Genomic DNA, 16,879 nt, shown 5'->3' with positions numbered 1-16,879 from the left:
TCTTCTTTTCCAGCCCCCTCATTTTAGAGAAGAGGAGACTGAAATCTAGGGAAGTTAAATGACTTACCCAATGTCACCACAGGAGTAAATACCAAGGTTGGGATTTGAACATAGGTCCTCTGATTCCAGAACCAGTATTTGTTCTACTGACTTGATCCTTGAACATGGATTAAGGATGATAATAACAGTAATAGTTAACATTTATAAAGCACTTATTATGTGCCAGGCAATGTACTACATGCTTTAAAAAATTTACGTCATTTCATCCCTACTACAACCCTGGGAGGTAGGTGCTATTATTATTCCCATTTTACAGATGAGGAAACTGAGGCAAATCAAAGTTTAAGTGGCTTGCCCAGGATCATAAAACTAGTAGATGTCTGAGTTCTTTCTGACTCCAAGCCTGGCACTCATTAAGAACACCTTAAAACCATAAAACACTACTAAAGTACTCATTATTTATTATCAGGATGGAAGGGGCTATTTAGAGTCAATTGTAGTACAGAATATACCAGGAATGTCTTCCCTATCCTTGGGAGATTTACAGAGGGAATACGGGCCTGGACTGGGTCCCTTACTGGGAAGATTCAATGTGAGTGAAGGTCCCCCAGCTGCACAAAGTTGCCCTGGCCAGTGCCTCAGTATCCCTCTAATGTATGAACTTCTTTACAGGGACCAATTGGCTTCCGAGGGCCCCCAGGAGTTCCAGGACCGCCTGGGAAAGTTGTAAGTATCTTCCTGCATATGAAAGAGCTATTTCATTCTGCTTCTTTCATTCCAGGTTCCCAAATCCTAGGATCTGCTTCCAGTTCTTAACAATCACTTCCTTCCCCCATCAAAAGTAACATTAGAATCATCAGTGTTTCCTGGAAACTTCTACACAAAATTTGGCCCCAGAATAGGTATCATGGATGTGAGGATTAGCATCAATAGCTCATCCTGGGGACAGAGTTGAAATCGAGGATCATTAGAGCTCTCTCTCTCTCTCTCTCTCTCTCTCTCTCTCTCTCTCTCTCTCTCTCTCTCTCTGTCTCTGTCTCTCTGTCTCTATGTCTGTCTGTCTGTCTGTCTGTCTGTCTGTCTGTCTTTGTCTGTCTGTCTCTGTCTGTCTGTCTGTCTGTCTGTCTGTCTCTCTGTCTGTCTCTCTCTGTCTCTGTCTCTCTGTCTTTGTCTCTCTCTGTCTTTGTCTCTCTCTGTCTTTCTCTCTCTCGGGATTGATTCCAGATGACCCCTGGGCCGGCTGAGAGTTCCTCAGAGGCCCTACCATGTTATTAGGGGAAGGGAACTATAAAGTCATTTTTCCTTCCTCTTCTCTCTCCTGCTCTTTCTTCCCTTCCCCATCCCCATGCATGAGCAAGCTCTAAAATGGCTCTTCCAATGAGAGGTTAATGTTATGGTAGCCATTTTTACTCATTCGGACTTTTACAAAGTACTACAGAAGCCACAGTTGAATTAAAGAATCTCTTGTTTAAATGACAGTTATCCAGATGTTGTTGTAGACTATTGCTCAGTTTAATCTGGCCTGAATCCATCTTTTAAAAATATGTAACTATTTTTCAACACACCACAATCACCTCTTTAGATCTTCTGGGGAGATAAGCAGAGCGATAAGGGATATGTTCTCACCTGATAATGGCGTGTAATGAATCTGCAAATTTTGTAAAAAAGGTTTAACTGGTGGTTATTGCTATTAACATGATTAATATTATCATCATCACAAGTCAATGTAATAAGAATGTTATTAAAATGAGTAATATAATTATTATGTATAAATACTACCTAGAATTCCAGAGCCTGGGCATGTCAATATCACTACCATTTCTTCCATTAAAAACATTTCTTTCCCTTTCCCTTCCCCTTCTCCTTCCTCTTTCCCTTTCCTTCCCACCCACCCCTCTCTGCTTTTCAATCGTGGTCTGGTGGTGATTTTAGGTTCTCTAAGACCATGCCTCTTACTGGGATAGAAAAACTTCAAATCTGGGGCCAGTGACAGACTGTATGTCTTTCTTCTGAGGACCAATCTAGCTAAATGCACTTGGTTGGGTTCGAGGTGATGAATTTTTCAGCACAGAGATTTAAAACCATCCACAAAGGCTTGGGAGTTGGTGGAGAGGATCACTTCCCAAGCTGATGAAAACAATGGTCCTTGAAATATCAGGATATTATTTATGCTTACAGTAATAGTGTTACTGTTCCTATCTACTCCCATTGGAACTCATGCTAATGTTGTTATTATCACTGCTGATAACAATGTGTTGATTGCTGACTGTAGACTAAATATTGTAAGGGACTCATAAAATTCTCAGTTGCAACCACCAGGAAGCCCCCCAAATCATGCCATTCTGTGTGTTTTGACAATCTTTTCTGTGGTCAAGAAAGCAATCTTGGTCTGTGTCTCAATTTTCAGGGAGATCGAGGAGAGAGAGGACCAGAGGGATTCCGTGGACCCAAGGGTGACCTTGTAAGTTAAATGAGACATCCAATTTCCCAGTGTCATGACAGGCTTCAAGATGAGTGATTTACCTGCTGGATTTTGCCACAAACTCCTTAAAACCAATCAGTTCTTTGCAGGTTCTTTAAAAATTTTTAAATTAAATTTTATTTTTAAAATATTTTTCCCTGGTGATATGATTCATATTGTTGTCTTCCTTCCCTCTTCTCTCCCCTCTCCCAGAGCTGACAAGCAATTCCACTGGTTTTTCAGGTTCCTAAAAAAAATAAAGATGTCAAAACTCTATTGAGTATTGCAATAATGCTATGCTTAGGGCCTAAAGATGATGCTTCTCACCCACCAATATAACATTCGCTCTGAGTGATGGAGTTTTCCCTCTCTACCTCCTCTACTAGTAGTTGGGATTGGATTGCACTGAATATTGCGCACACTCTGTGGTAAAAGACAGTAAGACTCAGTAAGTCTAGGCTTACTCTGTACTCCTTAGTAAGGAGGTACATGGTAGCCATGGGACAGAATAGGACCAGTTTCCCTTGGAAGGGACCTATTTTATGACCTCAGCCTCATTCGGTCTGTGCTCTACCACCTGAGCTAACATGGGCCTTCATTAACAGTGGTCATGTTTGCAAAGGCAGTGATTCCCATTTTTACTATTTTGTTTGACTATTCATCTGCTACTAAATGGTCATTAATTTGTTGTGTGCTTTTCTAGGGCAGGCCGGGTCCCAAAGGATTACCTGGAATGGCTGGACCTATTGGAGAGCCTGTAAGTCCCTTTTATCTCAGTGAACTAGCCTCAGTCTTGCTATACATCCTGGTAGCAATGGCAGCACATGTAGAAAGAGACAACAATTATTTTCACATCTTGTTCTTCTGGCTTGGCTTTTGTTGTCTGCAAATTTATTTTCTCTCCTGTGAGTAATACCCTTTTGAAATGTCTTTACAATACAAATATATATTAGGCCCATGTTGAACTTAATTGTTTTATGTATTTTGAGTTCAGATGCACAATGAAAGATTCCAGGATCCAGAAATGATGTTCTGGGGACTTTCAGAGCAGCATCTCTTGCTTACAGGGGGCATGCTCAGCAGAGGAATTCAGAGGAGCAAAGAGCCATGGAGCTAGGGGCAGCCCATTACCACCACCTCCTCCCTGGAATTGTGCCATTACCATCAACTTTTCCATTCTTTCTCTTTGCTCTCCCTCCTGTTCTCCACCCCCCCCCCCTTCTCTTATCATCTTCTTCCAGTGATGCTACTCCAAACTTTTACTTGACCCTAAACCCCTGAAGGCACTCCTGACTGGGTCTTCCTTCCTTTATGGGATGTAGCAATCATGAGGAAGACTGAGAAATTTTGGCTAGGAATAGAAGCTTTGCTCTCATCATGCCCCCATCTGTTGGTAAAGATGCTTGGATGTACTTCCAATTCTCCTTTAAGGAGCTATATAGCCTCCGATTTCAGGACTTTTCAGGCTGATTATGGATGAGCAGTCTTTACAACCATTTCATTCAATTCAGGGAATTGTTCATTGGGAGCGGGGTGGGGAAGGTGCTGCTTATACATATACAACCATAGAGGAAATGAAAAAAGAAGTGGTCTTTGCCTGCAGGAACCCTACAGTCTGTCTCAGTAACTAAGATACATGTAGAACATCAAAGGACAGAATATGATTCAGGTGTAAAGCATGTAGTGTACAGATAAAGTACAATAGGAATTTGGAGAAAAAGGAGCTCAGCAAAAGCAGGCGTAGTCAGGAAAGGATACAGTGCAGAGGTGAGAGGTAGACCTTGAGCTGGGCTTTGAAGGATGGGTAAGTTTTTGAGAAGCAAAGAGGTAGGGGAGAAGTACGTGTGCTTCAAAGCCTGGAACCTGTCAGATCCTTTTGTTGTGGAAGAAACACACAACCAATTATATAGCAGGGTCTCACCCCAAGAAAGGGAGGCTCAAACTCTTTTCAATCCAGAAATAAGAAAATAATTTTACTTGAAGAAAAGGTTTATTGTGGTATAACAGCCTAAGAGCTGGTGGAATAGTCTGGGGGCTAATCAGGTAGCCTTAGGACTGATGGATAAACCCAGGGGCTAGAAGAGTAGCCTCTCTGGAACTGATGGAGTAGCAGCTCTCCAGCTGCGGAGTGGCAGCTCAGAGTATGGAGTAGCAGCAACCAGGGTTGGCATATTTATTAGGGTCTGGAGGCTAGTCTTCATCCATTCCAGAGAAATCTTCACTTTTCCTGAAAACTCTGGAAAATGGGTATGGTGGAGGTATGGTTTGGGGATTTGACTCATACTTCATAGGGAATAAGGAACATGCACCTGTTTGAAGGATTCCTCTGGAATGCCAAAGTCCCCAGTGCACAGGCCCCTTGTTCCTCATTGTCCACCTTGTCATCATTTGTCCATGTGGGAGGGAATATGGGGGTACATTGGAGAGCCATTATAGGTAACTAATTATATCTAACAATTCAGAACTAAAGCAAATAAAGAACAACACGAGCAGTTAATAAAGAAATTAGGCACAAAATGAATGCCCAGTATAGAACATTATAGATCCAGGACACAGAATGGGTAACTGATCAATCTACAACTCATGCTTGACTAATGCTGGAACTACAGGTTTTTCAGCTGATGCTTAACTAGTGCTAACTAGTGAGAAACACAAGATTTTAGAGTATGAGGGGTTTGTTCCTATTACTACCCCTCACTGCCTGCCATCTGCCCCCATCACTTTTATTGTTCTTTCACAAATATTAATCTTCTTTTTATGCTTTAAAAAAACCCAACACATCTCGTTCCAAATAACAAGAAGCAATATGGCATAGTGGATAGGAGTCTCAGTTGTGAGATATACTGTTTGTGTGGTCCTGATCAAGTCACTTAACATTCAGTACTCTAAGCAAGCATTTTTTTCATTTTTTAATTTAGAATATTTTTCCATGGTTACATGATTCATGATTTTTTCCCTCCCCCTTTCCCTCCCGCCTCCTGGAGCTGCCAAGCAATCCCAATGTCATCGTTCATCAATCCCAATACCTGTGTCATCGTTCAAAACCTATTTCCATGTTATTCATATGGCAAGCAATTTTCTAAGGCTCCAAGCTGCAGAGAAGGTGCTGACCTGTATTCATAGAGAGTATTTTCTCTCCTAAGAATTTCTTTTACCAATGAACTTACAGGTCCAGTATCTTCTTTCCATATTTGTGTGTATGTGTGTATTTTCCTCCTCTACCCAATCAGACATCTCTTACAACAAATATTTTAAAAGAAAAGAGAAAAAAAGGAGTTCAGTAATCTCTTCAACTTTGGCTGACAGTAAAGGGGCATTCCGCACCCAAAGTCCCCACCCCTGCAATGAAGGGAGAAAGGACTGATATTTTTTCTTATTTTCAGGGTATGCCTGGCAAAGATGGCAGAGATGGGATCCCCGGATATGATGGTGAGAAGGTGTGTAGTCAACATCTCTTCTTCCTATAGAATCATTTCTATTTCATTCATATCTTTTCTGGGACAGCTTCCAAGGCTCAGTCCTTGGCTTTGGTCCTTAGAGAATGTGACCAGCCCTGGAGAAAATCCATGAAATAGCCAGATGTTTACTGTCCAACCCCATGAAGTGCCAGGTTGAGGCTATGCCTGTGGCATGTGCTACATGGTGTGGTCAGGTAATTGTGGGTAACTGATGACAGGCTGTGGAGACTGAGCCTAGCAATGGTCAGAAAAGGAATCTGAGCAATCAAGAAGTTTGAAGTTCTACATTTAGCTTAGTACTGGGGGGGGGGGGCATTTCCTGAGGACCAAAAAGGTATGCTTATCTTCTTTGTGGGGGAAATAGACAGAAGTAGAAAAGACAGTCCTTGTCACCAGGGGATTCACAGTCCATTTGTGAAATTGGGACTCACATTTTGAAAAGAATAAGACATGGGAACAGCTTGGTGGATCGAGAGCCAGGTCCGGAGATAGGAGGTTCTGGCTTCAAATCTGGCCTCAGATACTTCCTCACAGTGTGACCCTGCACAAGTCACTTAACCCCCACTGTCTAGCCTTTACTGCTCTTCTGCCTTAGAATAAAAAACACAGTATTGAATCTAAGATGCTAAGTGATTGTTAAAAGAAATGAAAAGAATAAAACAGGACAGCATAAACTTATGTGCTCTTACCTGCTTTCGTGTGCGAGCCCTTCCATAGTCTGAGTTTTGCCAATTCCCTCCCTTTCCCACCTCCCAGCTTCATTCTCTCTCCTACTCTGTTTCCACAGGGTGAAGCAGCTCGATTTGGTGCTCCTGGAGAGAAGGGTCCCAATGGACTCCCTGTAAGTATACACAAGAGTCTTCCATGGCAGGCACTGGAATGTTGGGAGTGGGGTTAGAAGAAGGGCTCAGAATGCCTATGTTATGGTCATCCAAGGGATGAACAGTAAGTAAAGCAAGTGGGATGGGCAGGAGTCATTGAGAAGAGCTCCATAGATTTGCAGGGTCTCTTTTGTGAGAAGCCACCAGGGCAGAGAACTGCCATGTCATTAGTGGCAGGGCAGGAATATTTGTGTAGGAATGCATATGTACGTGCATGTACATTATGGTGGGGATGGGGACCTGTGGAACCCTGTGTACACCTGCCTTCCTTCCTGGTCAATTCCCCATATCTGGAATGAGTGTAAATAGGGATGAGGGGAGGTTATAGAGCAGAAATTGCTAGCTATTTAATGACCAGTCTTTCTCTGAGGTGTGCTCCATGGAGGGATTTTTTCCTCCTGGGGCTGAATCCAATAAACATTTATTAAGAGCCTACTATGTGCTAGGTACTGTGCTAAGCTAAAAAGGCACAGGGAAGAAGTTTAAGTACTTGGAGGTTTTTGCTTTAATGTCCCACAAGTAGTTGGTCATTTGAACAACTACTCTGTGTCCAGTTCTGTACCGTCTATCATGGGGAAAATAGAGCCCTTGTCCTCAAGGATCCTATAGTTTAGTGGAAGAGGCAAAATGTGTATGTATGAAGTAGAAAACCAGAAGCATGTGGGATATATGTGGGCTCAGAATGATGCGTGACAGTACTAGGATTGGAGGCCCACACTCGCTCTCTGACCAGCTGGCATTCCTTTCTGTCTGGCCAGGGGCTGCCCGGACGAGCTGGGGCCAAAGGCGAGAAGGGGGAGCTGGTAAGTGGTTTCTTTCTCCCAAGGTCATGGTTTCAGTGGGAGGGCTGAGGAAGTTTGTCATCATGACCAAAGCTTCCAGTTGTCATTCCATAAAGGCTGGTGGTCTTCTCAGTTCTCTTTTGGGATCTCTCCTCCTGTCTAAAGGCAACATGGTATAGGGCAGGCATCCCTATACCGTGAGGACCACAGGGTTCCAGACACCCTTTCAGGGACTTGAGGAGGCTGAAACTATTTTCATAGAAATTATAAGATGTTATTTGCCATCCTTTCCCAACTGTTATTTGTGTAAGACTATGCTTTCTTTGTAAACTACCAAAACAATATCCTAACAGGTTGAATTCAGCAGATATGAGAATTCATTTGTCTTCTTTTAAGCCAGACACTAAAGAGAATTGCAAATACATATAAAATAGCCCCACTCCTCTCACTATTTTTGTTTTGAAAAATATAGTTATTTTTCATTTAAAATGTTAACATGTAATAAATTAATAATTATTATTTTAAATAAGTTAATGAATATTTTAAATTATCCTCTCTCTCAATAAACATATCCCAAATAATCAAAAGTTTTCTAGGATCTTTAATAGTTTTTAGAAATATAAAGGAATCCTCAAATTATTAAAGTATAAAAGGGCCCTGGGACCAAAAAGTTTGAGAACCACTGGTACAGGAGAAAGAGCCATTCCAGAATCAAGAAGCTTTGTCTGCAGTCCTAACCTCAACACCTACTAGCTAAGTAAACTTGGACAAGTTCCTTCCCCTCCCTGAGGCTCAGTTTCCTCATTTGTAAAATGAGGGGTTTGGACTAGATGACTCCCTAAGTGGCACAGGGAATAGAGCACCTCTACACTCAGACCTTTACTAGGTATATGACTCTGGGCAAGTCACAACCTCTCTCTGCCTCAATTCCCTCATCAGTAAAATGTGGACCACTCAGAGTTGTTAGGATAAAATGAGATAATCTTTGCAACATGCATTACAAATCTTAAAGGCTTTACAAATACTAGCTATTATTATTAGCTAAAGACCCTCCCACTGTTGAGATTATTTAAGGATTTTCATTGGCTTAACTCTCTATTAGCCAGAGATTGGTGGAGGGATGGGCATTTCTCGAGATGGAGAAAGGAAGCAGTATACTGTTGTTGAGAGTTCTTTTCTCTTTGCAGGGTAAGCAAGGAGAGCTAGGGGAAGCTGGCCCTTCAGGAGAGCCTGGTATGCCTGTAAGTATAAGTGCTGTTTCTTTTTCTCCTGGAATTTTTCAAGGTCTCTTAATTTTAGGCAGCTAGGTGGTATAGTGGTCTGGACATAGAATCAGAAAGACATGAATTTAAATCCTACATGAAATACTGACTAGCTGCATGGTCCTGGACCAGTCACTTAACCTCTCAGCCTCAGTTTCCACATCAGTAAAATGGGAACAATAATAGTATCCATTTCCCCAAGATTGTTGTGAGGATGAGGTAATATTTTTTTAAATGCTTTGGAAACCTTAAAGCATTATGTAAATGCTAGCTATTATTTTATTACTATTCCAATATCTTTTCACCTATTTTTCTGGCTGACTCAGCCAATCGTTTATTGTCCAATTGACAGCAGCTAATGAAAATATTGAGTCTGTCCCTGCTTCATTATGGTGAGGTACATGGATGGGGGAGATGTAAGTGTGGGATTTTGGTACTCTCGTAGCTATATCATTTTCATATTATTAAACACCCTCTTTGATCTTTATCTTTTTGTGTATTTATAGGGAGATGCTGGAATTCCTGGGGAGAGAGGAGAGGCTGGACATAGAGGATCTTCGGTGAGTAAGAAGTGACTCAGTTTTAACCTTTACAAATATAACCCAAAGCAAATAGTACTGAGAGGGATGGCTAAGTCATTCAACCACAGCAAAGATGCTTTCCCTGACACACCAAAGGCATCTAGGCTTTTCAGCATGGCCCTAGATAGCTTTTCCTAGGTTCTATGTCAGGAACATGGAGCCTGAGAAGACCAGGAAAGACCAGAGAGGAAAACTGACTGTTCTCTTCCCCTTCCCCTTAAGTAACTGTGGACTCACCTTTGTGTTAGGTGAAAGAGATAATTGCCTCAAAGTTATGGGTTCCCACATTATTCTGCATTCTGATTCAAGGGAACTGGTACCATTTAAGAAGCTATCTTGGCTTAGTTCAGCTAAGCACTTGAGGGGAAGGATCATACCCAGAGACCATTTCTCCTGGGTCAACCCCATAACCTTCCATAGGGAGCACAGCTTTCCAAGTCTGACAGGGCTGGTTTGGGGAGGCTAAGCTTTTCCTCTCATAACTTCAAAAGTCAAAAAGGTCTGAATTACCTTCAATTTTCCCCTCAGTAGCCCTAGATTTCTTTCATCTCATTTCCCCCCATAAGTCCTTCTTGAACTCACAGTATTTACAGCCTGTGCCTGCTCTTGGGGAACAAGCTGAAAAAGTTTTATATGTTTGCTCCTATCTGTGTCAAGTAGAGGATGACCTTTAATTAGCTCTAAAATAACTCCCAAGTTTGAAGAAGGGTCACTCCTGTGAAATCCATAACTAGATTTGGTAAGCAGGTCTATATTCTTTCTCTCTGATTATAGATCAAAATCTCAGCTTCTCTCAGCCTTTGTCTTTGTATCTTTCAACCTGTTGTTTATTTTACCAGATCCTTGATATTCTGGGGGCTCTGGATTAAGGGCTTTTTCCCCAAAACCCATCATGATGAATTTCTAGACAAATTAGAAGTAGAGGGGTAAAGAAGCAACCCCTTCCTTCTTTATTACATACTCCTTTGCTACATCCCTTTAATGTCACCCACCTCTCCACTAAAATTATTTGTGCTGCTTCTTTTCAGTGACTGCTTCTGAACCTCATTCCTTAAGGATGTTTATTTCTTTGTGTCTTTCAGGGGGCTCTTGGTCTGCAGGGCCCACTGGGACCCCCTGGAGTCAGAGGCTTTCAGGTCAGTAAAGTTATTTGGTTAGCAAGGAATCTGGTAAAGAATTTGGGCCTAATTACCAGGAATAATATCTGGGAAGAACTATTCATTTCTATACGTAAGAAAAGGGGTCAAGGGACAAGGGAAGAGAGCAAAAGTGTGGAGGTCCCCTTTCTGTTGGCCCTTTCCTAGCAAATGGATGGAAGACTGAGTAGTGGCTACAACTTTGGACCACTCCTGGCTGGAGTCTAATACAACACTTAGGGAGGGTAAGAGTCAATGGATCAGGCTACGCATAGAATTGGTAGACATGGTCAGCTTACATTAGTCACCTGGCACCTGGCACTGGGTGTTCTGGAAATGCAGCCTGATTTTGGATAGGTAGAATATTTAGTAAGCATTTACTATGTGCCAAGGGTCATGCTAAACTTTAGGGATACAAATATAAGTAAGCAAACCAGTCCTTCCCCTCATGGAGCTTTTATTCTAATGGGGGAAGGCAAAGTATAAAGGGAAGAAGAGAGCAAGAGTCGGGGAATGGGTATGTACACAGTGGCACTTCTTGGACATGGCTGAGAGGTGAGCGTGGATCCAGAAAACTTAAGTGTTTCCCTTTCAGGGCCCATTCTAGAGGATGAGTCCAAGTTTCCAACAGGGAGGAGGTAGGGATGATGACTGGATTTTGGAGATGAGCAGGAAGTGAGATAAAAATCCGGATTCTAGCAAGATAAGGTGAAAACCTACTTATCAGAGCCTGGGGTGATTCCACTGACTGAGAGACATAATTAGGAAGGGAGAGGATATTACCATGCAGAAAATATTACTTAATGTGTCCCAGGGGCCAAGTAGAAGTCATTTTTTGGTTTTGCTTTGCCTTTCCTGATTATCCACTATTGTGAATTATCTAAAGTTATGGATTAAACGTGCTGTTCTCAAGAGCATTGTCATCTAGTCTGTCTTTCATATTTGTCCTTGCTGATCTGTCACCTTCTCTCTCTCCTCTCCAACACCCCAACACCTCTGTATAATTAAAAAATTTTCTGTGTAGCAAGATAAACTGAGGCAGGTGTTGAGGGGAAAGGAATCTAGTTTTGTGGTGGGTTTAATGAACAAGAGCTTTCAATTTAAATAAAAAATATATTATGCATCTATGATAACACCCTGTTTTACAATCAGTATAAGGGATGCAAAGATGAAAAATTACGTTGTGGCTACACTCAGAAATTTGCAGGCTAGTGGGAAGGGAGAAAGACCAGATTGAGAAGCATTAAGAGATGAAATTTTCTTCCCTGGAGGATATAACCTTGTTACCCAACCTTTATTGCCACAAAAAAATGGGACTGTTGCTCAACTCTTCCCTCCTTGTATTCCCTTGTGCCTAATGTTAATTATCTCTTGAGTTATGAATACAGAGAATGAGCTCCATCATGGGAGGAACTTTTGTTATTTCGGAGTCATTTTTCAGAAATGTCAATAACCAACTTGCCCTTTGCTGTATTGACTACAGGGTCCAAAGGGCAGCATTGGAGATCCTGGTTTACCAGGCCCCCAGGGCCTTAGAGGTGGTATTGGAGACAGGGTAAGTGAAATATTCTTATCCTAAGAGAAGCAAAGGGCTGTTATGATTTTCTCTGAAATTAATGAATTAGTTCTTCTGTGCCACCTCCCTTGAGAAGATTATGGCATTGGAGAGTGAATTCTTTGCCTAACATCTATATTTAACAGGGTAGAGACATCATCGAAATATTAGAGCTAGAAAGGACATTAGAGATATTCTATTACAACTTCTTTTTATAGTAAAAAACAAAACAAAACAACCTGAAGGGAAATCACTTGCCCAAAGTTACACAAGAATTTAGTGGCCCTGCTAGGAGGTTGTTTTTTTTTAACTTGTAATCCTCTATATTTACTTTTTTACTATTCCACAGTGTTCTTAAAGCTGTTCAATGACAATCACTGACTGTAAAAACAATCACAACTGTGGCAAATCAATTTGTTTACTCTTAGAAAAAAATACCAAACTAGTGTCTCACATTCCAAAAACAATGTAGAATTATTAAAGAAGAAAGACGGAAAGGCTATATGTATACCAAAATAATAAAGGAGTGCTTTTTAACAAATTAATTTTTTTTCAGTTAATGAAAACTTGCCTTCTTTGGTTCCCACCTCCTGCCTAATTGAAAAAGAAAAACAAAGTCGTCATTACAAATAAGTATAGTCAAGAAGAATGAAACTTTATATTGGTCATATCCAAAAAACATAGGAGTCTCTCACTTTTCCATCACAAATGGGCAGCATGTTTCATCATAAGTCCCATAGAATTATGGTTGGTCATTGCATTGATCAGAGTTCTTAAGTTTATCACTATAGCATCACCTTAAAAAAAAACCTTTATATTAATATATTTTGTTCTTATATCACCTACATTTCTCAAGATGTCCCCTAACTCCCTTCCAGAAAACCATCTCTTAGAACAAAGAATTTAAAAAGGGAAAAGGAATTTAGCAAAATTTACCAACCCCTCTAAAAAACCCGACATTTTGTGAAATAGGCCACCTCTACAGAGAACAAGAGATATCTTCTTTTGTCATTCTAATTTCACAACATTCTGTTTCAATTGATGGGATGTTTTCTTTCCATTTCCATTGATTACTTCACTTAGCTTCAGTTCATATTTCTTACCATGGTTCTCTGTTTTCAGCACATCTATTTCATTTATCTTTTAGTGGAGTGTTATTATATTATATTTGTATATAACAGCTTGTTTAGTCATTCCCTAATCAATGGGCTTCTACTTTGTTTCCACGTTTTACATTCACAAAAAGTGTTCATAGCAACTGGAAACTAAAAACCAAGTGAATTCTCACTGATTGGGAAATACCTTAACAAATTGTGTAATGTGATGTTCTTATAACATAAACATGGTGAATTTGAATTATCTCACAAATATCTCAAGATAATCCAGGCATCTTGATTTCCCTTCCCCCGACTCAATAAAATGCCCCTTTCTCTTAAAAGAATGTCTTGTTGGGACATGATAGATTCCCGCTGAACATAGACACACCTACCTTCCAGCGCACCATGGCTGTCAAGTAGGGAAATGGAGGGAAATTAATGCTTCAGTGGATTTATCCTTGAAGATGGAAGTTCAGTATAAGTCAGGGCCCTGTGGAGTTAGGACAGTGAGCCCTTTGTTAACCTAAAAGCCAGACATTCCAGAGGTTGGGAAAAATTACCCCAAAGCTCTAGGGGCCCCTGAGATGACATAGAAGCCCAGAAAGGTAGGATAGTTGCTAAGCTGGGGAACATATCAATAAAGGCTTTCATTGCTTCTGTTCAAGAATGCACAGCAATATGAGCCAGGTTCTCCTGTAAGGTTCAGTTAAAGGAAAAACCATTCATGCTAACGATCATTAAGAACAATTTTTGTATTTGCTTTTTATTCATGGGGAAAATTTTAAGTATGTTTCATCTTTATATTTCAAAGGGGAGAAGGGAAAGAATCTTCCCCAATAACTATTAAATACTTTCTTAAATCTTATTGTAATTCCCTGTGAATACAAACTACATTTGAACAGCAAGGTCCTAGAGCTCTGTGGCTGAGTTTGGCTCCTGGCTCAGTGTCTGTGCCCTTACCACATTAGGAACTGGTGTCATTCCTCTATTCAGCTGCTTTTTCTCCCCCTTTGTAGGGTCCAGGAGGAGCTGTGGGTCCCAAAGGAAACCAGGTGAGCTCCTTGTTGATCTTTCTTTCAGATTAGATAGTTCCTATTGACATATAGTCCAAAAAAAACAAGTTTTCTTTCTTTTAGTCTGTCACTCGGGCTTTTCCATGAAGAATAGAAGATTTCCTCATCTTCTCTGACTCCAAACTGGTTTATAATTCACACGTGTATCTTTAAATGACACTCCGTTCCCTGATGATAGGTGTACCATAGATACCTCTCTTGGGATGAGTATAGTGAATGTCACCTGTACGACTTATCCAACCTCTAGACCTCACCACTTGGGAAAAGAGTGTTCTGCTGTTGGAACATAAACTGTCGCAAGCAACCCTCGTGGGGCAAAAAAGCATGGCCGTGTTAAGGCTTGGGCTTTTTCCAAAACAAGTTTCCCACTTTCTTTCTGTTTGATACCTGGATGGTAGGGGTAGCTATTATGGTTTTTTTTTTGGGGGGGTAGAGATGGTGTTAGAAGCCTTAAAACAATTTCTTTCATTTGAATCCCTACCTTCCATCTTAAAATCAAAACTAAGTAGCATTAAGGGTCAAGTAATTATGGTTAAGTGTCCCATGGCTAGGAAGTATCTCGAGCCACATTTGAACCCAGGATCTCCCATCTCCAGACCCGGCTCTCTATACACAAAACCACCTAGCTGCCCCTTATTTCTCCTTTCTATCTTAGTGAAAATATAAAAGGAATGGTTGAATTTCTGGTCTTTTCTCCAGAATGGGCAAACTTGTAGAAGGCTTGTGACTTCAGCAGGGCTCTCCAGTGATGCAGATTATAGCCCTCCACAATTTACTAGGTGGTTTTATAAGTTGTAACTGTAAAAATTCATCACCTGGTGGTCATCCTTTTGGTGATCAGCTTCTCTGCACTCAGGTAGGTGCCTCAAACAGCATATCCAAGTGTCCCACAATTCTGCAGGTTAATCTTTGCAACTATTAGACCCTGTGTTTTGTCTTCATACCTGCCTGAAGCCCACTATACAGGTAACAAAGGAAGGTGCTTGGAGAAAGTTGGGCTGAACAACTTTAAAAGTGCGTGTGGTTCTTTATGCCACAGAAATAGCTGTTAGGACTAACTTCCCCTAGGATGTTGCTAGGCATTCTCTGCTGAGGATATGAGGGTGCTTCAGCTACTGCTGCTTCTGTTGAGTTTTTAGAACAAGGGCAGGCTCTTTTCCTATTGACAGGGGCATTAAAATCCCACGGAGAGGAGACTATTTCACATTTCACCCTTTTGCAGAAATATCTTGTGCTGATCATATTTTAAAAGTGACTTCCGGGCTTCATCCTCAGTGAAAATCTACATATTGACATCAGTTGCTGCAATCCCAAGTCATATAAGGAATAACACAGCACTCAGTGATGATGGTGATACCAACTAGGTAGTAGGTACTGTTAGGTCTCTATAGTGATGACTTAGTGGCAGACGCCCTCTCATGGTAGGAGGCAGAAACTCATGGATCCAATCAGAGTCCTTTGTCGATACAAAGATGATCCATTGACCTATATCCAGGGTGGAGCAGGACTGATTCAGCCTTTCCCCGTCTAGATTTAACTAGCAGCTCTGACGTCATTTCCAGGTTCTAACTACTGACAAATCCTATTAGCATCCCAAGGATCCTATAATACACCCTATATGGAACTGAGACTGTCGCTGCAAACCAGGTTTCATTTTGGAAGGAAGTCCCTTTCAGTTTTCAACTAGAGGAGACTGCTCTCCCAAACATCTCACAATGGTTTTTTTTGGAGTCCATGTAACTGAGTTTCTAAGTCGAAGCCAGGTTTTCATGAGAACTAGAAGTTTAATATGAGAGACATTCTATAAGGGTGGATAATGTGGGCATTTTTTATCTACCCTTATTTTTGGTTGGCTTTTTCTCTCCCTCTTTTCCTGTGGTTCATGTCCTGGTTCTATCTAGAGTCTTCTTTATCTCTAGCATGACCAATTTAAAGATTTAGTAAGACAACCAACTAGGTTGCATGCTAATTCAATTCCCAGACTATCACTGACAAATAGAAAGTTCAGTGTCCAAAATAGTGATATGAGAGAGAGGGCAGAGGAGAGATGTTGAGACTGATGCAGGATTCCTAAGAATCCTTATCTCTTAAATTAGAGATTTGATCTCCATTTGAGTAAATCAAGTGTTCACAGATTTTCAGGGTTGGAAAGGGCCTCAGTGGCCATCTAGTCTAAATCATTCCCAGAAAAAAAAATTTCCACAGTGATACACATAGTCATTGATTCAGGGGCAGAGGTAGAAGTGATTTTGTTTTTAAGTCTAACACCACCATTGTAATAGATTTCCAGGTTATCCCCACTTAGCTAGAAAGGACAGATTGAGGGAGTGTAGTGGAGGCCAGGAGAGAAGAACCAAGCTACTTTGAATGCACGCATCTTCATTCATCTGGAGGGAAAATTTTGTGGTTATGTCTCCAGGTCCTCAGGTCCAATTTTTCAATCCCGTTTTCATACTCCTGGATTGAAGCTCTGATTCTTCTGCTTTGTATATTCAAGAGATTAGGAGATTTCAATTTAAAATCCTACCCCACCAAAATTAAGTGGCAGTAGTAATGACATATCCACTGGATGTAGCCCAGATGTCCCCAAATC

At 41.0% G+C, this 16,879-nt stretch overlaps 1 protein-coding gene across 1 annotated transcript in view; it reads left to right on the top strand.

Moving 5' to 3' along the window:
- Nucleotides 1-16,879, top strand: part of COL9A3 (collagen type IX alpha 3 chain) — a 55,534-nt gene that overhangs the window by 25,055 nt on the left and 13,600 nt on the right. The window contains exons 15-25 of the mRNA XM_007475579.3: nucleotides 673-726; nucleotides 2,408-2,461; nucleotides 3,165-3,218; nucleotides 5,845-5,898; nucleotides 6,707-6,760; nucleotides 7,559-7,603; nucleotides 8,770-8,823; nucleotides 9,351-9,404; nucleotides 10,508-10,561; nucleotides 12,045-12,116; nucleotides 14,230-14,265. Coding sequence (XP_007475641.1) covers nucleotides 673-726; nucleotides 2,408-2,461; nucleotides 3,165-3,218; nucleotides 5,845-5,898; nucleotides 6,707-6,760; nucleotides 7,559-7,603; nucleotides 8,770-8,823; nucleotides 9,351-9,404; nucleotides 10,508-10,561; nucleotides 12,045-12,116; nucleotides 14,230-14,265 — 585 coding nt within the window. The remainder of the gene's footprint in view (nucleotides 1-672; nucleotides 727-2,407; nucleotides 2,462-3,164; nucleotides 3,219-5,844; nucleotides 5,899-6,706; nucleotides 6,761-7,558; nucleotides 7,604-8,769; nucleotides 8,824-9,350; nucleotides 9,405-10,507; nucleotides 10,562-12,044; nucleotides 12,117-14,229; nucleotides 14,266-16,879) is intronic.

The sequence above is a fragment of the Monodelphis domestica genome, chromosome 1, assembly GCF_027887165.1.
Source record: "Monodelphis domestica isolate mMonDom1 chromosome 1, mMonDom1.pri, whole genome shotgun sequence".
In the NCBI taxonomy this organism is placed as follows: domain Eukaryota; kingdom Metazoa; phylum Chordata; class Mammalia; order Didelphimorphia; family Didelphidae; genus Monodelphis; species Monodelphis domestica.
Note: the sequence above shows the minus strand (reverse complement) of the source record. Positions and strands in the feature narration are given on the sequence as shown.